The 21,870-nt window shown below is 42.5% G+C and overlaps 1 protein-coding gene across 2 annotated transcripts in view; it reads right to left on the bottom strand.

Moving 5' to 3' along the window:
* MBOAT1 (membrane bound glycerophospholipid O-acyltransferase 1) overlaps positions 1–21,870 on the bottom strand; it is a 112,533-nt gene that overhangs the window by 22,432 nt on the left and 68,231 nt on the right. For both annotated transcript variants that reach the window (XR_012320122.1, XM_073678840.1), the window contains exons 6-8: positions 13,268–13,322; positions 12,131–12,308; positions 5,758–5,950 (exon numbers count right to left, since the gene is read on the bottom strand). Coding sequence is in view for 1 of the 2 variants with exons in the window: in XM_073678840.1 (XP_073534941.1) it covers positions 5,758–5,950; positions 12,131–12,308; positions 13,268–13,322 (426 nt within the window). In the remaining variant the exon portion in view is untranslated. The remainder of the gene's footprint in view (positions 1–5,757; positions 5,951–12,130; positions 12,309–13,267; positions 13,323–21,870) is intronic.

The raw sequence follows: 21,870 nt of genomic DNA on the forward strand, positions 1-21,870 counted from the left end.
GTTTTAATATGAAGAAAGAAAAGGTTTTAAATTTTGTCATAATGTACATTTTTGCAGGATTTTACATTTCTGTATGAAATTAAACTTTTAGTATGTTCAATAACATTTTAGAAGACATTTTATATATGGTAAAATTATAATTATATTTATAGTGTTTTTAGAAAAGAAAATACTTTTTGTGTGAAGGAAGGAAGGAAAGGAGGAAAAAAAAGAAAAAATTTGTGTGTAAAAATTTTTTTTTCTTTTATGAAAGTCATTTAGTATATGGGTTTTGTTAGATTCCTCAGAGTGCAAAATCCTGCATATCTGAGTATCTGGGTGTGTCTGAAAAACAGATCTTTCAGTCTCCACCCAAAATGACAAGCAAGGATATCTGCTATAAAAAGTGTGTAGATAGATCTGTTTATATGCATGATGTTATACCTGAGGAAGACTCAAAGAAGTCGAAACCGGTTGTATTTTAGTTTGAAATAAAAATTCTTTGAATCCGAATATCAAGTTCCATCATCATCCTTCAGGAGCGCATATTGCTGGGAAAAAACATTTACAAAGTGGTATTGCCTATGAAAGCTCTGTCCAGTGCTCTCATCAGCTCCCAGATTTCTGCAGCAAACTGAATGGAAAGAGGAATGGAGTGATCCACTGATTGGATTTACATGCTTTACCTCAAGATACCAAATAGGTGAGTGGATTTATACTGAGTATATACCCTTGGAATCTAACTACTACACTTAGAAGCCTGCGCTTCCTATTTTCTCTCCCTACAATCCCCTCTTGTTTCATAACAAATTCTTGATGCCAACATAACACCATCTGTAAAAAAGCTGATGTTGAAAAGAGGATGCCTTCTAAAAATGGATAATGATCCTAAACACACATCAAAATCCACAATAGACTACTTCAAAAGGCACAAGCTGAAGGTTTTACAATGGCCCTCACAGTCCCCTGATCTGAACATCATTGAAAATCTGTGGCTACACCTCAAAATAGCAGTGCATGCAAGACAATCCAGGAATCTCATAGAACTGGAAGAATTTTCCAAGGAAGGAAGAATGAAAATCTCTCAGACAAGAGTTTAAAGACTCTTACCTGGCTACAAAAAGCGTTTACAAGCTGTGATACTTTCAAAAGGGGATGCTACTAGGTACTAACCACGCAGGGTGCCCAAACTTTTGCATCGGCCCATTTTCTATTTTGCAATTTTTAAAATGTAAGAGATGAAAATATATTTATTTATTTGCCTAAAATACAAAGGAAATGAGTCATCTTTAACTTTAGTCCTTTTAGAGATCATTTCATCTTCAACTTGCTTAACTGTTCACAATAACAGTAATTTTGACCAGGGGTGCCCAAACTTTTACATGTTACTGTATAAAAGATGAGGTCAACATCAAATGAGAACTTGCTTGTTTGCGAACTAATTAATGGCTTGTTTTACAGCGCAATGATCAAGAACAAGTTCCTATGAACATTTGTTTAACTCATCATCAGTCTGTGTCATTGGGCCCTTGTTATACTATTGTGCACTAATGAACTACATCTCTGGCATTTGGTTACTAGGTCAGGATCACCGATTTAACAATACACTGATTTTTTTATTATTTCATTTGATCTTATTACAATAGTTATCAGTTGTCCAAAAACTTTACTTACCTGCAGATATAGTGACAATCTGAGGATAAATAGCATTTAATTCATGTCTAGCTGGTTTACTTGTGCTGCGACTATAGGAAGAAAATGAAATTATATTGTCCGTGCCACCATTAATTTATAGCCATCGGGGTGGTGCAGGGAGTGGTTACAGTCCCTGCTCACCATTTAGTGTAATCCCTCCCTGGCACATTACTTGGCAGCCTGGTCTGCACACATAAACTGTAGAGCAGGCTGTCAAAGTTCCTGGGAGGGTTTACAGTTGCACTCACGAAAACAGTCAGCGGTGACTAACTGCACTGGTCCAATGACTAGAAGCGAGCGGCAGCAGAGAGGATAAAACTTCATTTTTTCCTAATAGCCGCAGCGCCAGTAAGCTGGTTAAAAATAATTTAAAAGCTATTTACTTGAAGATTACCCTTTTATCAGCAAGTAAATAGTGTTTCTGAATGTGACAGGTTCCCCTTGAAGGGAATCTGTCAGCAGATTTTTCTATTTAATCTGAGAGTAGCATAATATAGGGCAAGTGTCACGCAGGGTGTGGGAGAGACTTAGTGCAACACAGAGGGAAGAGGGAAAGAGAGCCCAGACACTAGGGAAAGGGGGAAGTAGAGACCTCTTAGTCCGGGCTAGTGTCACCCTGTCTCAACTACCGTCCCTATATTGGCTCTTCACCAATCGCCACACGAGTGCCTCGCCCTGACTTTCGCTGGCGTATGGCTAAGGCTAGGGAAGGGAGGAGATGAGCACTAGTCGATCTCCACTAAACTCTATAGACAACAAGGGTAGACAAACAGGGGGGCGATTGCCTAGCTTTAGACGACTCCAGACAAATGTGCACACGGCCTCAAGCTCCAGAGAGGACAAAATACTGCTGTGCTAAAGCCTCACAAGTAGTAATGAATATCGCCGCCACCTCCCTCTCCCCACACCAGGTATTTATACACTCAGGCCAGGGAGCTATTTCGCCAGAGGGAGGTAGTCCTAGAGAAAGCCAGCCTTTAAGAAGATGTCTGTAATACCAAACGTAGAGATCTCCTACTACCAACTGCAGGGCGACTGTCTGTCACCTCTGACGCACCTGTGACAGCAAGAGACCCCGATTCCAGGGATGTGTCACTTATTAGGCTATGTGTTGTTGCAATCAGCATTTTATCAGCAGGAGATTAACACTACAGGACTACAGCTCAAGCACAGCCCAGTCAGGCTAATCTGTATAACCCCGCCCCTACCACTGTGTAGCAGCTTGCTCACATTGCACAGTTTACACAGGAAGCTACCAGTCAGGGGTGTGGGCTGGATTATATACAGTTTAACTCTTAGATCAGCTACATCTCCAACAGAGGAAACAGGTATTCTATGAAAACTTCATCAAGTAGCCCAGTAAGTGATACATCCTTGGAATCTGGCTTTCTTGCCCTATACTATCCGGCTATCAGATTATATAGCAAAACCCTGCTGACAGAGTCCCTTTAATAAGATTCTGTCAGCAGGTTTTTACATATGGAAGTAGCAGTATGGCTGCATACATGCTTGTCACTCAACAGAAATTATACTTTTTTTTGTAGAGATCTGATGTGTCAGTCATAAGAAATCAAGTGTGGAAGCTGTATGTAAAGCAGGCTGGAAGTGGGCACTTGGGGGCGTGTCAGGGCACTTGGGCTGCTTTTTACAAGTGCATTGACATGTCCCAAGTGCACTTTTCTATTTCAACCTGTGTTTTTCGCATTGAATTTATCAAAATGGTGCACGTAATTTATTTATTTTGTACAAAGTCCAAAACTGACTTTGACTTTACCGCCTTCACAACATGGGCAATTTCTGTTTTTGCGTTTTTGTTTTTTCCTCCCCTTATTCCCACAGCCATAACTTTTTATTTTTCTTTCCACATAGACATATGAGGGCTTGTTTTTTTGCGGGACAAGTTGTACTTTTGAATAACACCATTCATTTTACCACATAGTGTACTGGAGACCAGGAAAAATTTCAAATGTGGAGAAATTGTGAAAAAAACGCAATTCTGACATTGTTTTTTGAGAATTGTTTTCACGGTGTACATTTTGTGATAAATATGACTTCACAATATGATTCTGATTATCAGTACGATTATGGCAATACCAAACATGTCTAGAATTATTTATCATTTTAGTGGTTAAAAAAAAAAATCTGAAGTTTGCAAAAAAATATTTTTTTGAGTGTCGCCATTTTCCGAGGCCCATAGCGGGTTTTATTGCTCGGTCGATGAAGTTGTGTGACGGCTTATTTTTTATAAGGTGAGACAAAGTTTTTTATACCATTTTGGAATAGATGTAACATTTTGATCATTATTACAGCATTTTTTGTGGAGTTACAGCGACCAAAAAAACGTAGTTTTTGACGTTCTTGATTTTTTTCATTTACGGTGTTTACCTTATCTTTATAGATCAGACTTTTTTGAATTAACTGATACCACATACTGTATGTGTAATTTTTTTCATTATCTTTATTTTTAATGGAGGAAAAGAGAGGTGCTTTGAACCTTTATGTTTTTTTACATTTTTTTATATATTTTTTAAAACATTTTTTTTTAGTTTCCACTGTTCTTGTTAGTCCCCTTTGGGGACTTGAAGCTGTGATCGTCTAATCGCCTAAGATATATACAGCAATGCTAAAAGCATTGCTGCATATAGCAAAAATCACAATCTCCTTTGAAGCCCGGCCACAGCCGATGGGCGCATGGAATGATGCCGGCACATGTTAAATGCCGCTGTCAGAGCTGGAAAGAAGCACTTAACAGGTTAATAACTGCGATTCTTAGAGGCAGGTCCTGGCTATAACACACAGTCATGACCTGCCGGACATGGGGCAGGTTCACCTTGTTAGCAGGCTCCATACTGCCGCTTCCGACGTTTAAACAGGAAAAATCACACGATTCGCAAAGTGTCGCTAAAAAATGAGCCAAGATAACTAGTGTTCATTAGACCACTGCAGCTGGGGACTGGAGTAGACTTGAGAAAATTTGCCAACTTTTTAAAACAGGTCGCATTTCATGAATCTATCTAAAACATCTGGAAAAGCTACATTAAAAAAAATCAAAACACTAACTAAAGGAAGGAACAACACATCCCACGATAGCTTAGAGCAGGTTTCTCCGCTGTGAAATGTAATGATACAGCCTTGATCTCCTGGTCTAACCTCCTGCACAATTCCTGTATTGTGGGGAGAGGGGCAGTGCAGCTGATTTTAGCCGTGTCACATTACAAACCTTTCTATCAGCTTTCCTGATTACTGTATGTGTCAGTATCACATTTATGTCTGCTGTGCTCAAGCAACTTGTAATCACGTTGCGGACAGATCAGGCTGCTATTATGTCTCACACAGGAGTAACCTGCTTGTTCTGGGCTACTCCCATGAAAGATGTAATGAGACCCTGCTTTTATCACACTGCAGAACCAGCTGAGCACAGCAGTCAAAAGAGTGATTACTGACACATCTCCGGACAGGCATTGTGGGGAGGTGAAGTACAGCAGAGGTGACCAAGTTCGGAGAGGAGGAGAGCTGATAGAAGGATTTGTAATGTGACACATCTAAACTGCCCATCTCCCCACACTGACACATGTAGAAGGTTAGAACAGGAGATCAAGGCAGTATTATTACATCTCACACACCAATAAAACAGCTCTAAGTTATTGTGGTGAGTGTTCTTCTCTCCTTTGAGAATTGCTGCCTGCTTATGATTGGTCAGCGTCCTATACTGGGGAAAAAAGTTCATAGGAAAGCAAATTAAAAACAAAGTTTTAGTCCGCTCTGCAGCCAGTGAAAGGTCCTCTTTTTATGAAATCAGTCAACCCCCTGAATCTCATTTTTTTCCTTAGCATTTAAAACAATATTTGATAATATATTAAAAGAAGAAAATTACTGTTATTTGACATCACAAACCCAATACAGCAGGACTTGGGTCTGTATTTCAGCCATTTGTCCACTCAGATAAAGTCTGCTGATCACAATGCGACTATTTCCTACCACTCATGATGGGCATAATCAGGGTTCAGCAACAAAGCAGTCTTTACCTTCTGTATGACATAAGAGTTTTCGTATATTACCGGCCATAGCCTGAAAGTAACTCACCTAATGTCCAAGCAAAGTAATATTTCGGTTTACAAGCCATTAAGGAAATATAGAGGTAAACAAGCTTCCAAAGTAAAGAAGATTCCTCAATGAACTTGTCGTCCAACATATACATAAGCGGGACAGCTTTGGATACAGTTAGGAAGAGAATCAGTGACACCACACAAATCAGGAGTTTGGCAATCACAGCTTTCTGGGGAAAACATGAACAAAACAGCAACAGTTAAATGTGTCAAATAAATACAATGCTTAAGAACGCTGACATTTTTCATTTTTGTGCTTTTGCTTTTTTCTATCCTTTTTTCAAGAGCCGAAACATTTTGATTTTAAAGACAACAAAGCCATATGAGGCCTTGTTTTTTGCTTGACAAATTATAGTTTTTCCCTTTATCATATGATGCCCTCAAAAATGGGAAAAAAAACTCCAAAGAGGATATAACAGTGCCTCAAATTCGCGATTGTTTTGGGTTTTTTTTTTTTTTTTACAGCTTTCATTGTGTGATAAAGGTGACCTGAAAACATGATAATTCACTTATGGCAACAAGAAATTTGTATACTTTATTAATATGTTAGTAATAAAAAACAAATTCAGAACTGGCTCTTCAGCAACTCTATCATGATCTTCGTAAATATCTAAATTAATATCACTATTAAGAAAAATGTTTATACCTGTCCATATGTACTAATTCTAAATCTCTGATACAACATTATGCACTTATGTAATCAAAAGACTGGTCAACCAACTGCAGGACTTTCCCCCTCCTTCCCTCAATATCCACTCTACGCACCTCCCTTAAAGGGAATCTGTCAGCAGGTTTTTGCTATGCAATCTGAAGACAGCAGGAGATAGTTGCTGAGACAGAATTCAGGGATGTGTCACTTGTCAAAGTGCATGCTGCTGTTTACTAACTGTGAAGGATTTATCACTTAAATATTAACATTGCCGGACTAGTCCAGCAACTAAGCACCTCACTGTCTATGGACTTTGTACATTGAGAGACTAGTGTGGGCGGGGTTAGCTTTCTCAGCTCTGCTTCATTCTAAATCTAAAAGCTTTGATTTTGTCAGAATGGCTGCACCCAGTAATCTAAGTGATACATCGTTGGATTCAGCTTCTCTTTGCCTACATCATACAGCTCTCAGATGAGGTAGCAAAAACATGCTAACAGATTCCCTTTAACCTGTATTTGCCCCCTAAATCATGATTGATTTTGTTGACTCCTTCTGCCCTATTTTCTCTGATCAAAAATAAATAGAAGAATACACGGATGTGTGTGTAATAGAAGGAAAAGTTGTAGCATTATTGAAATCACAGGATGGATAGACATGTTACTGATATACATATCATGAAAAAATGGAAATAACATTTTCAAAACATATCCATTTATGCAGCATCCAGTATGAGCACCATGCACCGAAATACAGGTAATACTTACAGGTCTTGGTTTGCTATCAATATGGTTATTAATGGTTGTAAACAAAGCCATATGTTACTTATACTAGTGGAAGCAGCCTGCATGGCCTAAACGTGCTACTATTGGCTGCAGTGTCTCTGGACTTTTCTTTCATCGTTCCAAGATCCAGCAGATCGTGATTTGTGTGCCCAAGTGCATTCAGCATGGCAGAAAATCCCTCAGTCAAACATTAATAACCTCAATAAAAACATGCCAAGGCATGTAAGTGCGTGTATTTCTGTGTGTGGCACTCATACTTGATACTCAAATATACTGAAGATGATGTTTTGAAACTGTTGTTTCCAGCTTTTCATCTTTTCATATCATTAGCATGTCTATCGATCCTTTTACATCTTGGTGTTGCAATTTCAATATTGAGATGTGTGTTTGTATTTAAAATTAATAATCCTATATGGCATTTTTTTCTAACTGAACACCAGAACTACTGTATTTCAGTCGCCATACCCCCCTCTCCACCCCAAAATGCATAAAAAGTGATCAAAAGTTGTTTATAACCCAAAACTATATAAATAAAAATATCAGCGCGGTCCCCCCTCCCCAAAAAAACAAAAGTCCATCAACTGAAAAATAAAAATGTTACAAATCTCAGAAAATGGCAAAACAAACCAAAGAATATATACCGTATTTTTCAGACTATAAGACACACCGGACCATAAGACGCACCTAGGTTTTAGAGGGGGAAATAGAAAAAAAAATTTAAGCAAAAAATGTGGTCATGATGCACTGTTAAGGGGAGGGGGCCTACTGCTGACACTGTTATAGGGGTAATGTTCCCCAATTCTGTTAATATCACCCATCATAGTATATATGGACCCCTCATCCTGTTATACATGGCCCTCATACCCATCCTGGTATGCATGGCACCCCAATCCTCCATCCTGGTATGCATGGCACCCCAATCCCCCATCCTGGTATGCATGGCATCCCCTGATCCCCATCCTGGTATGCAAAGCACCCCTCGTCCTGGTATGCATGAAATCCCTCATCCTGGTATGCATGGCACTCCTCATCCTGGTTCGCGTGGCACTCCTCATCCTGGTATGCATGGCACCCCTCATCCCTCATCCAAGTATGCATGGCACCCCTCATCCTGGTATTCATGGCCCCCCTCATCCCTCTTCCTGGTGTGTATGGCACCCTTCATCCCTCATCCTGAAATGTATGGCATTCTTCATCCCTCTTCCTGGTATTTATGGCACCCCCCATCCCTGATCCTGGTATGCATGGCACCCCTCATCCAAGTATGCTTGGCACCCCTCATCCTGGTATGTATGGCCCCCCTCATCCCTCTTCCTGGTATGCATGGCACCCCTCATCCATCTTCCTGGTATGCTTGGCACCCCTCCATTCTGGTATGCTTGGTACCCCTCATCCCTCTTCCTGGTATGCTTGGTACTCCTCATCCCTCATCCTGGTATGTATGGCCCCCCTCATCCCTCTTCCTGGTATGCATGGCACCTCTCATCCCTCTTCCTGGTATGCTTGGCACCCCAGCATCATGGTATGCTTGGCACCCCTCATCCCTCTTCCTGGTACAATTGGCACCCCTCATCCTGGTATGTATGGCCCCCCACCCCATCCCTCTTCCTGGTATGCATGGCACCTCTCATTCCTCTTTCTGGTATGCTTGGCAGCCCTCCATCCTTGTATGCATGGCACCCCTCATCCCTCTTCCTAGTATGCTTGGCACCACTCATCCCTCCTCCTGGTACGTATGGCACCCTTCATCCCTCATCCTGGTATGTATGACACCCCTCATCCTGGTATGCATGGCACCCCTCATCCAAGTATGCATGGCACCCCTCATCCTGGTATTCATGGCCCCCCTCATCCCTCTTCCTGGTGTGTATGGCACCCTTCATCCCTCATCCTGGTATGTATGACACCCCTCATCCTGGTATGTATGGCCCCCCACCCCATCCCTCTTCCTGGTATGCATGGCACCTCTCATTCCTCTTTCTGGTATGCTTGGCAGCCCTCCATCCTTGTATGCATGGCACCCCTCATCCCTCTTCCTAGTATGCTTGGCACCACTCATCCCTCCTCCTGGTACGTATGGCACCCTTCATCCCTCATCCTGGTATGTATGACACCCCTCATCCTGGTATGCATGGCACCCCTCATCCAAGTATGCATGGCACCCCTCATCCTGGTATGCATGGCCACCCTCATCCCTCCTCCTTGTATGTATGGCACCCTTCATCCTTCATCCTGATATGTATGGCATTCTTCATCCCTCTTCCTGGTATGTATGGCCCCCCTCATCCTGGTATGCATGGCACCCCTCATCCCTCTTCCTGGTATACTTGGCACCCCTCATCCTGGTATGTATGGCCTCCCTCATCCCTCTTCCTGGTATGCATGGCACCCCTCATCCATCTTCCTGGTATGCTTGGCACCCCTCCATCCTGGTATGCTTGGCACCCCTTATACCTCTTCCTGGTATGCTTGGCACTCCTCATCCCTCATCCTGGTATGTATGGCCCTCCCCTCATCCCTCTTCCTGGAATGCATGGCACCTCTCATCCCTCTTCCTGGTATGCTTGGCACCCCTGCATCCTGGTATGCTTGGCACCCCTCATCCCTCTTCCTGGTACGCTTGGCACCCCTCATCCTGGTATGTATGGCCCCCCACCCCATCCCTCTTCCTGGTATGTATGGCACCCCTCCATCCTGGTATGCTTGGCACCCCTCATCCCTCTTCCTAATATGCTAGGCACCACTCATCCCTCCTCCTGGTATGTATGGCACCCTTCATCCCCCATCCTGGTATGTATGGCATTCTTCATCCCTCTTCCTGGTATGTATGGCCCCCTCATTTTGGTATGCATGGTACCCCTCAGCCCTCTTCCTGGTATACTTGGCACCCCTCATCCTGGTATGCATGGCACCCCTCATTCCTCTTCCTGGCATGCTTGGTACCCCTCCATCCTGGTATGCTTGGCACCCCTCATCCCTCTTTTTGGTATGCTTGGCACCCCTCATCCTGGTATGTATGGCCCCCCCTCATCACTCTTCCTGGTATGCATGGCACCCCTCCATCCTGGTATGCTTGGCACCCCTCATCCTGGTATGCATGGCACCCCTCATCCCTCTTCCTGGTATGCTTGGCACCCCTCCATCCTGGTATGCTTGGCACCCCTCATCCCTCTTTTTGGTATGCTTGGCACCCCTCATCCCTCTTCCTGGTATGCTTGGAACCCCTCATCCCTCTTCCTGGTGTGCTTGGCACCCTTCATCCCTCCTCCTGGTATGTATGGCCCCCCACCTCATCCCTTTTCCTGGTATGCATGTCACCCCTCATCTCTCTTCCTGGTATGCTTGGCACCCCTCCATCCTGGTATGCTTGGCACCCCTCATCCCTCTTCCTAGTATGCTTGGCACCCCTCATCCCTCCTCCCGGTATGTATTGCACCCTTCATCCCTCATCCTGGTATGTATGGCATTCTTCATCCCTCTTCCTGGTATGTATGCCCCCCCTCATTTTGGTATGCATGGCACCCCTCATCCCTCACCCTGGTATACTTGCCACCCCTCATCCTGGTATGTATGGCCCCCCTCATCACTCTTCCTGGTATGTATGGCACCCCTCATCCCTCTTCCTGGTATGCTTGGCACCCCTCCATCCTGATATGCTTGGCACCCCACATCCCTCTTCTTGGTATGCTTGGCACCCCTCATCCTGGTATGTATGCCCCCCCCCATATTCCTCTTCCTGGTATGCATGGCACCCCTCATCCCTCTTCCTGGTATGCTTGGCATCCCTCCATCCTGGTAGGCTTGGCACCCCCTGATCCCCATCACGCTGCAAAAAAAAAGAGAAAAACAATTATACTCACCTCCTCTCTGCTCCAGAGCTGCAGCCCGCTCTGCTGCCGACACACTGATCTCACCGTGTGAGCCGCGCATTGGATCACTGCCATGCACCCTCACACTATGAGATGCTCTGCCAGAATAGTCACTGCTCCCCACACCGGGACTGTGTGCGTTGGGAGCAGTGACCATTCACTCTCTTTAATAGCGCGCACACTGTACCAAAGTGCGGCTCCTGCTGTGGCCGGCGGTCACGTGCGCCCGCTATTAAAGAGCATGAATATTCACTACAACCCATGGGAGTGGGTTGTAGAGAATATTCATGGTCTTTAATAGCGGGCATACATGACCGTCGAGCGCAGCAGGAGCCACGCTGCGGGTACAGTGTACGCTATTAAGGAACATGAATATTCACTGCTCTCCACGCCCATGGGCGTGGGGAGCAGTGAATATTTATTTTCTTTAGTAGCGGGCACAGTGTAGGCTGCAGCAGGTGCCTGCTGCCTCCTGTGCCCCGCTCATCTCCCACCACCCACAGCCATAGTATACCATATATATTCGGACTATAAGACGCACCCCCACTTTCCTTCACAATTTTGGAGAACAAAAGTCAGTCTTGTAGTCCGAAAAATATGGTATATTTTAAGTTCTAAATTATTATACGTATATGTACAGTATATATACACACACAGTATATCACAAAAGTGAGTACACCCCCTCACATGTTTGTAAATATTTGAATATTTTATTATCTCTTTTTTGGGACAACACTGAAGATATGACACTTTGATACAATGTAAATTAGTCAGTGTACAGCTTGTATAACAGTGTACATTTGGTGTGCCCTCTAAATAACTCAACATACAGCCATTAATATCTAAACTGCTGGCAACAAAAGTGAGTACACCACTAAGAGAAAATGGCCAAAGTCCCAAAGTCTAAAGCACACAAAGTATTTTCGGTTTACAATATATTTCTCAATATACAGGCCAATATGTTTGCCAGTTAACAATACTTTCATTTTTTCATAAGATAATCTAAAAACTATCTGGAAAACTAGAACATGGTATAAATGTAGTGCTTACATTAGGAGAAGGGTCTGTAAATGTAGTAGAGTCTTTTCCTTTGTTTCCTACTAATTTTGATTGTATATGTCGACCTTCAATAAATCCAACATACTCATTGAAATTGGTACATGGCCCTGCCAAGATACTCATAAAATTGAGATGATAGCTAATGTACTCCAGAAAAGTTGGTTTTCCCCTGCAAAAATAATCAGAGCAGAAACTACAGTAAGTAATAGTAGCATTTTGACTGTTCCCCAATATCAATAGCACAAGCTGTGAACCAACACAGACAGATATAAGTAAGTACATAAAATACAACTAATCATAGAATAATACTAGATCCATTGTCAGCAATAATATATTGACTCACACTATAGATTCCTTACTATAGGTAGATCTAAAACAGCAATTGAATGATTGAAATCAAATCTGCAAAGTTTTCAGATTAAAGAAAATCTGTAAGCGGGATTTCACACCCCAGTATATTTATATATGAATGTAGCTCTTTGAAAGACAAGTCTAGTAATACCTTTACATGGCCAGTCCGTTCCTCCATTACTGAGAAATCAACGTTTTAATTGACAAGAAAATGAGACTAACGAGATACTTGTAGATTTAAAGCCTATGTCACTTCACCTCTATTCCACGTCTATTTCACCTCCTCCTGCTTGACTGATGGCTCCTTTGCCTAAAGTCACACAGCAAAAAGGTTATCTGCCAAACAGGAGGAGGCAGCATTGAGCAGGGAATAGAGCTGGAGTAGCAGAGGCTTCAGATCTACAAATAGTTTTTCTGTGTCATTTTCATATCAATTCAAATGATGATTTCTCAGTAACGAAGGAATGGACTGGCCATGTATAAGTATCAATGAACTTAGAAAAACATTAAATGAAATTATAATTTAAAAGAATATCTGTCAGCATGATTTCACCCCACCCTCCACCCCTCCAAATTATTCATAAATTACAATGCAGCACAACAGATATTAAAAGCTACTCAAGATTTTCTTCTCATAAGACTTTTCTGAAATTAATGTTAACACCATTAGTTATTCTAGCTGCATGTTCACATGAGTGTGGATATTTTTTCCTATCTACATCCTAGAATCTGAATTTCCTCGCACTAATACTGTACAATGCAATAGAAAGTGCTTACATTATAGCATCTTTTAGTTGTTGCTTGCTGAGCATCTCTGGGTTTTTGCATATTCCTACAGGAAATACAGGACAAAAAAAATTAGCTGCTTTTTATTTATCAGATCATACTTGACCATTTTGTTTCCAAGTCTGCTGTAAATGTAAATGTTCCAGACGTCCTTCACCCTAAGGCTAAGTGCCCACGTTGCGGAACTGAAGCATATTTTTTACGCTTCTCCCTGGCGGGAAAATCGCATGCGGATTTTACATGCGGTTTTCCCGCCAGGTAGAAGTGTTTGTGAGGCGTCTTTGCAGCGTCTTTGCATGCATTTCCGCATGCGGGTTATCAAGCACTTCTCCAAGTGATTTAAGCATCACTTGGAAAAGTGCTTGACAACTTGTTCACACTATATAAATCCATGCAACCGGCATGGATTTATATAGTGTGACCAAGTAATAGTTAAAAAAAAGAATCAGAATGGTAAAAAATAAAAAAATAAAGTTTATACTCACCTTCCGATGCATTCTCTGCCCCGTCCGGAGTCTTGAGCGGCTCACGCTGTTGTGTGCAGGACCTGCTGTGAAGTCATTGAGTCATGTGATGGGTCACATGACTCAATGACGTGGCAGGTCCTTCACACAACAGCGCGACGGAGGGAAAACATCAGAAGATAAGTATAAACTTTATTTTATTCTTTTTTTTACAGGTTCTTTGGTACCCAGGTCTGGATGAGAGTCTCCTCTCATCCAGACTTGGGTACCATCTGCACATTGATTCCGCTGCGCTTCCGCAAAATTAATGAACATGCTGCGGATTTTTGACCGCAGCATATACGCTGCGGAAAAATCCGCAGCATGGGCATTGACATTGCGGAATGCCATTGGGGACCATGGGGTGCGGATATACATGCGTTTTACAAGCGTTTACGCTGCGGAAATTCCGCAGCATATACGCTTGTAATACGCAACGTGGGCACGCAGCCTAATACATTATAATTTGTAAAATAGGAGAGTGCAGAACATAATGTAGTTCTATCTGCAATGTATTCTCCAAATCAGGATAGGTTTCCCTACTAAACAGCATAAGAATAGTGGGTACGGAAAGTAATCAGACCCCGTTAAATTTTTCACTCTTTATTTCATTGCAGCCATTTGATAAATTCTAAAAAGTTCATTTTTTTTCTCATTAACCCCTTAAGCCCCGAGGGTGGTTTGCACGTTAATGACCAGGCCAATTTTTACAATTCTGACCACTGTCACTTTATGAGGTAATTACTCTGGAACGCTTCAACGGATCCCCCTGATTCTGAGACTGTTTTTTCGTGACATATTGTACTTCATGATTGTGGAAAAAATTCTTCGATATCACTTGCGTTTATTTGTGAAAATAACGGAAATTTGGCGAAAATTTTGAAAATTTTGCAATTTTCAAAATTTGAATTTTTAAGCCCTTAAATCAGAGAGATATGTCACACAAAAGAGTTAATAAATAACATTTCCCACATGTCTACTTTACATCAGCACAATTTTGGAACCAAAATTTTTTTTTGTTAGGGAGCTATCAGGGTTAAAAGTTGACCAGCGATTTCTCATTTTTCCAACAAAATTTACAAAACCATTTTTTTAGGGACCACATCACATTTGAAGTCACTTTGAGAGGTCTTTATGACAGAAAATACCCAAAAGTGACACCATTCTAAAAACTGCACTCCTCAAGGTGCTCAAAACCACATTCAAGAACTTTATTAACCCTTCAGGTGCTTCACAGGAATTTTTTGAATGTGGAAGAAAAAAATGAACATTTAACTTTTTTCACAAAAATGTTACTTTAGACCCAATTTTTTTATTTTCACAGGGGTAACAAGAAAAAATGGACCCCAAAATTTGTTGTGCAATTTCCCCTGGGCACACAGATACCCAATATTTGGGGAAAAAACACTGTTTGGGCGCACGGCAGGGCTCGGAAGGGAAGGAGCGCCATTTGACTTTTTGATTGTAAAATTTGCTTGAATAATTAGCGGACACCATGTTGTGTTTGGAGAGCCCCTCTGTGCTCAAACTTTGGAGCTCCCCCACAAGTGACCCCATTTTGGAAACTAGACCCCCCAAGGCACCTTTCTAGATGCATAGTGAGCACTTGGAACCCCCAGGTGCTTCACAAATTGATTCGTAAAAATGAAAAAGTGAAAAAAAAACACTTTTTCATTTTTACGAATCAATTTGTGAAGCACCTGGGGGTTCCAAGAGCTCACTATGCATCTAGATAGGTGCCTTGGGGGGTCTAGTTTCCAAAATGGGGTCACTTGTGGGGGAGCTCCAATGTTTGGGCACACAGGGACTCTCCAAATGCAACATGGTATCCGCTAACAAATTGAATGGAAAATCGGCTCAAATTGTTAGCGGACACCACGTTGCGTTTGGAGAGCCCCTCTGTGCCCAAACTTTGGAGCTCCCCCACAAGTGACCCCATTTTAGAAACTAGACCCCCCAAGGCACCTTTCTAGATGCATAGTGAGCACTTGGAACCCCCAGGTGCTTCACAAATTGATTCGTAAAAATGAAAAAGTGAAAAAAAAAACACTTTTTCATTTTTATGAATCAATTTGTGAAGCACCTGGGGTTCCAAGTGCTCACTATGAATCTAGATAGGTGCCTTGGGGGGTCTAGTTTCCAAAATGGGGACACTTGTGGGGGAGCTCCAAAGTTTGGGCACACAGGGGCTCTCCAAACGCAACATGGTGTCCGCTAACAATTTGAGCCGACAATTTGTTAGCGGATATCATGCTGCATTTGGAGAGTCCCTGTGTGCCCAAACATTGGAGCTCCCCCACAAGTGACCCCATTTTGGAAACTAGACCCCCCAAGGCACCTATCTAGATGCATAGTGAGCACTTGGAACCCCAGGTGCTTCACAAATTGATTCATAAAAATGAAAAAGTGTTTTTTTTTTTCACTTTTTCATTTTTACGAATCAATTTGTGAAGCACCTGGGGTTCCAAGTGCTCACTATGCATCTAGATAGGTGCCTTGGGGGGTCTAGTTTCCAAAATGGGGTCACTTGTGGGGGAGCTCCAAAGTTTGGGCACACAGGGGCTCTCCAAACGCAACATGGTGTCCGCTATCAATTTGAGCCGACAATTTGTTAGCGGATATCATGTTGCATTTGGAGAGTCCCTGTGTGCCCAAACATTGGAGCTCCCCCACAAGTGACCCCATTTTGGAAACTAGACCCCCCAAGGCACCTATCTAGATGCATAGTGAGCACTTGGAACCCCAGGTGCTTCACAAATTGATTCATAAAAATGAAAAAGTGTTTTTTTTTTCACTTTTTCATTTTTACAAATCAATTTGTGAAGCACCTGGGGGTTCCAAGTGCTCACTATGCATCTAGATAGGTGCCTTGGGGGGTCTAGTTTCCAAAATGGGGTCACTTGTGGAGGAGCTCCAAAGTTTGGGCACACAGGGGCTCTCCAAACGCAACATGGCGTCTGCTAACAATTTGAGCCGATTTTCCATTCAATTCGTTAGCGGACACCATGTCGCGTTTGGAGAGCCCGTGATGTGCCTAAACAGTGGAGCTCCCCCACAAGTGTCCCCATTTTGGAAACTATACCCCTCAAGGATTTTATTAAGGTGTATAGTGAACATTTTGAACCCAGAGGTACGGCACAGAATTTGTTTACATTAGGTCATCATATTGAATAAGTTGTCATTATTCTTGAGCGCAAGTGCTCGCTACTTGAGTTTGCATCGGGTACTCAGGTATGCACCATGTACAGCGTGTGCTCGAGTGACATGCTCGAGTCCCTGCTCCGCATGTTTCACGGTTATTAGACACCCAAAAAAAAACATGCGGGGATCGCTCGTGCATGGCAGGCAATCCCCGTAAAGTTTTTTTGGCCGCGAAGCATATGGGGCAGAGACTCGAGCATGTCACTCAAATACCCACGATACTCAATGCATACCAGAGTACCCGATGCAAACTCAAGTAGCGAGCACTTGGGCTCAACACTAGTCGCCATATCGTCATCTTTTTTTCTTACTTTTGAAAAAAATACCAACCCCAGCCCTAACCCTAGCACAACCCTAACCATAGCACAACCCTAGCCCTAGCAGAACCCTAGCCCCAGCACAACCCTAGCCAGAGCACAACCCTAGCCCCAGCACAACCCTAGCCCCAGCACAACCCTAGTCCCAAACCCAGCCCTAACCCTAGCCCAATCCTAACCCAAGAGTTTATTTTTGAAGCCGTTCCTTGTGCGGTATAAGTGATTAGACAACTTTATTCTTCAGGTCGGTGTGATTACAGCAATGCCAGAATCATATGGGGTTTTTATGACTGACAGCTGTCACACACTAAAAGACGCATTTTTTGTAAAATCTAGTTTTTGCATCGCCATATTTTGAGAGCTATAATTTTTCCAGATTTTGGCAGACAGTCATGTGACGGCTCGTTTTTTGCGGGATGACTTGACGTTGTTATTGGTGCCATTTTCAGGCACATGACATTTTTTGATCGCTTTCTATTCCGATTTTTGGGAGGCAGAATAAACAAAAACCAACAATTCAGGAATTGTTTTTTTTTTTTTTTTTTATTCTGTTCCGCGTGTGGTAAAATTGATGAGGTAGCTTTATTCTTCGGGTCAGTACGTTTACAGCGGTACCACATTTGTATCATTTTTCTATGTTTTGGCGCTTATACACAATAAAAGCTATTTTATAGAAAAAAATATTTTTTAGCATCGCTTTATTCTGAGAGCTATAACTTTTTTATTTTTCGGCTGATGGAGCTGTATGGCGGCTTGTTTTTTGCGGGACGAGATGACGTTTTCAGCGGTACCATTTTTATTTATATGCGTCTTTTTGATCGCGTGTTATTCCACTGGCGGTATGGTGATAAAGCATTGTTTTTTGCTTCGTTTTTTTTTTTTTTTTTTTACCGTGTTCCCTGAAGGGGTTAACTAGTGGGACAGTTTTATAGGTCAGGTTGTTCCGGACGCGGCGATACCAAATATGTGTACTTTTATTGTTTTTTGTTTTTTTTTTTATAATAATATTTATTGATGGGTACATTATATTTTTATTTTTGGTGGATTATTTTTTTTATATATTTTTGTAAATTTTTTTTTTTTTTTTCCACTTTCAGACAGTTTATACACTTTATTACTTTGTCCCACTCTGGGACTTTCACTTTTTTTTTCTCTGATCGCCTGCATGGCATAGGAATGGAGCACCATCCCTATGCCATGCAGGCTGTCAGCGGTGCACAGTGCGAAGATTGTTTGGAGATGCACTGCGCATGTCCAAACAATCTTCCTGCTGTCTGGTGACCCGGATGTTGTCATGACGACATCGGGTCGTCATGGCAACACCCAGGAAGCCTTTGCAGACTGCGCTGGAAGCCGGAAGAGGAGGTGAGTATCGGCGATCACCTCCCCTTGCCCCCGCAATGCCGCGATCGACTTCGATCGCAGCATCGCAGGGGTTAATGTGCTGGGAGCGGTGCAGGACCGCTCCCTGCACGTAGTACCGGGTGTCAGCTGTGACAATAAGCTGACACCCGGCGGCGATCGCGCCCGCACAGCCTGTGTGCGCGCGCGATCGCGATGACGTACTAATACGGGTCTGGCTCTTAAGTCCCAGGGCACAGACGCGTATTAGTACGTCAGATGTTGTTAAGGGGTTAAAGTACACTCTGCACCCCATTTTGACTGAAAAATAAACAGAAATGTAGACATTTTTGCAAATTTATTAATAAAGAAAAACTGAAATATCACAGTCATAAGTATTCAGACCCTTTGCTCAGACACCCATATTTAAATCACATGCTGTCCATTTTCTTGTGATCCTCCTTGAGATGGTTCTACTCCTTAGCAGTCTGTAAAAGGTTATGAAGCCATTTCTAAAGCTTTGGGACTCAAACCACAGTGAGAGCCATTATCCACAAATGGCAAAAACATGGAAAAGTGGTGAACCTTCCCAGAAGTGGCCAGCCAACCAAAATTACCCCAAGAACGCAACGACGACTCATTAAGAGGTCACAAAAGACCCCACAACAACATCCAAAGAACTGCAAGCCTCACTTGCCTCAGTTAGGCTGCGTGCCCACGATTACAAGAGTTTTTGATACGGAATTTCCGCAGCGGAAACGCTTGTAAAACGCTTGGTAATCCGCACCCCATGGTCCCCAATGAGAATCCGCAAGTTCTATGCCCATGCTGCGGATTTTTCCGCAGCGTCTATGCTGCGTTAAAAAATCCGTAGCATGTTCATTAATTTTGCGCTTCCGCAAGCGGAATTGCCTTATTCAATGCATGAAAAAATGCAAGGCAATTCCGCATGTCGAAAACGCGCGAAAAAACGCCCGATAAACGCTTGCGGAATTCCGCTTGCGTTTTTCCGGGAGAGGACTTGCAGAAATGAAGCAGAAATTTTCTGCTTCATTTCTGCAATGTGGGTACATAGCCTTAAGGTCAGTGTTCATGACTCCACCATAAGAAAGAGACTGGGCAAAAATGGCATTCATGGCAGAGTTCCAAGACAAAAACCACTGCTGAGCAAAAAGAACAAGACTTCTGGAAGAATACTCTGTGGACTGACAAGACAAAAGTAGAAGTAACACAGCATTTCAGAAAAAGAACATCATATCAACAGTAAAATATGGTGGTGGTAGTGTGACGGTCTGGGGCTGTTTTGCTGCTTACAGGACCTGGAAGACTTGCTGTAGTAAATGGATCCACAAATTCTGCTGTCTACCTGAATGAGAATGTCCGGCCATATGTTCGTGACCTCAAGCTAAAGCACACTTGAGTTATGCAGCAGGACAATGATCAAAAAAACACCAGCAAGTCCACCTCTGAATGACTTAAGAAAAACAAAATTAAGACTTTGGAGTGGCCTAGTCAAAGTCCTGACCTTAATCCGATTGAGATGTTGTGGCATGACCTTAAAAAGGTGGTTCATGCTAGGAAACCATCCAATGTGGCTGAATTACAACAATTTTGCAAGGATGAGTGGGCCAAAATTCCTCCAGAGCGTTGTAAAAGACTCATTGCCAGTTATCACAAACACTTGATGTAAATTGATGCTGCTAAGGGTGGCCCAAGCAGTTATTAGGTTTAGGGGCAATCACTTTCTCACACAGGGCCTTGTAGGTTTGGATTTCTTTTCCACTTAATAATAAAGACCTTCATTTAAAAACTGCATTTTGTGTTTACTTGTGTTATCTGAAACATTTTAGTGTGACAAACATGCAAAAGAATAAGAAATCAGGAAGGGGGCAAACACTTTTTCACACCACTGTATATATATATTTATATATATATATATATATATATATATATTCCATGCATTGGAATCGGAGGTGTATATTCCATACGCTCACTGGGAGTTCCCCAATAACCGGCCTAGCAGTGAGAACAGCCACGGCCACGTCCATCACTCATCAGTGTATGTATGTTGAGTACCCCGTTGTTATGTATGGTTGTCCTGAGGAAGGAGTCGGTGGACTCTAAAATGCGTAGACAATAAACCTACATTTTTATCCATACTAATGGTTTGTCGTGACTCCAGTGAGTGCAGAAACAACTTTCTTTCCCAATATCTACTGTATCTCTAAACCACATTTAGCGTCCACATGTTTGGCACTTCTGTAGTGATAAGAGTCTGCTTAAGTTACAGGGTGCGTATCTCCAGAAGCAAGAGCTCGGCATGAAGTACTGGGCACTACACTGGCAGATTTGCAATTTTCGCTTGGCAACATCCACTGCTGCTTGTTTCTGGAAAACACCCATGGAGTCAAAATAGTCATTAAACCTGTAGATAAATTCCCAGAGGGGTGTAATATCCAAAATATGGTCACTTGAGAGAAGATCCTGCTCTTCTGCCACTTAAGAGCTTTGATTATGGAGTCCGCAAACTATTGTATGATAAATTGTTCTCCAACAGTCAAATAGCGCTTCGTCCATCCCGAGTCTAAGAGGTACTGTACAGCCACATATGGGGTGTTGCCATTTTCAGCAGAAATTGCGTGACAAATTTTGATGCCATTTTTACCCATTATCCCATGTGAAAATGTTAAATTTGGGGCTAAAACAATATTTTTGTGATAAAAATTAAATTATTTTTTCTTCACTGCCCAATGGTATAAAATTCTGTGACACACTTCTGGTGTCAATTTGATCACAGCACACCTTGATGAATTCATTGGGGGGTGTAGTTTGTAAAATGGGGTTATTTATGGAGGGGTTCTGCTGTTCTGGCACCTCAGGGGCTCTGCCAATGTGACATGGCACCGTCAAGCCAGTCCAGCAAAATCTGAACTCCAGTATTGCGATTCTTCCCTTTTGAGCATAGCACTGTGCCTCAAAAGTATTTTTTGACCACATACGGGGTATTGGCGTACTCAAGAGAAATTGAGTAACAAATTGTACCATTTATTTTCTCTGATCATCTCTTTTGAAAATGAAAAACTTGTGGCCAAAGCAACATTGTAGCGGAAAAAATATTCCATTTACTCAACCCAATGTTATACAATTCAGTTAATCGCTTGAAGCAAAAATACTCACTACACCACTAGATGAATTCCTCAAGACGGTAGTTTCCAAAATGGGGTCACTTGTG

This window comes from Phyllobates terribilis, unplaced genomic scaffold (assembly GCF_046119375.1).
Source record: "Phyllobates terribilis strain yellow unplaced genomic scaffold, ASM4611937v1 Scaffold_4__5_contigs__length_816908805, whole genome shotgun sequence".
NCBI classification, from domain to species: Eukaryota; Metazoa; Chordata; class Amphibia; order Anura; family Dendrobatidae; genus Phyllobates; species Phyllobates terribilis.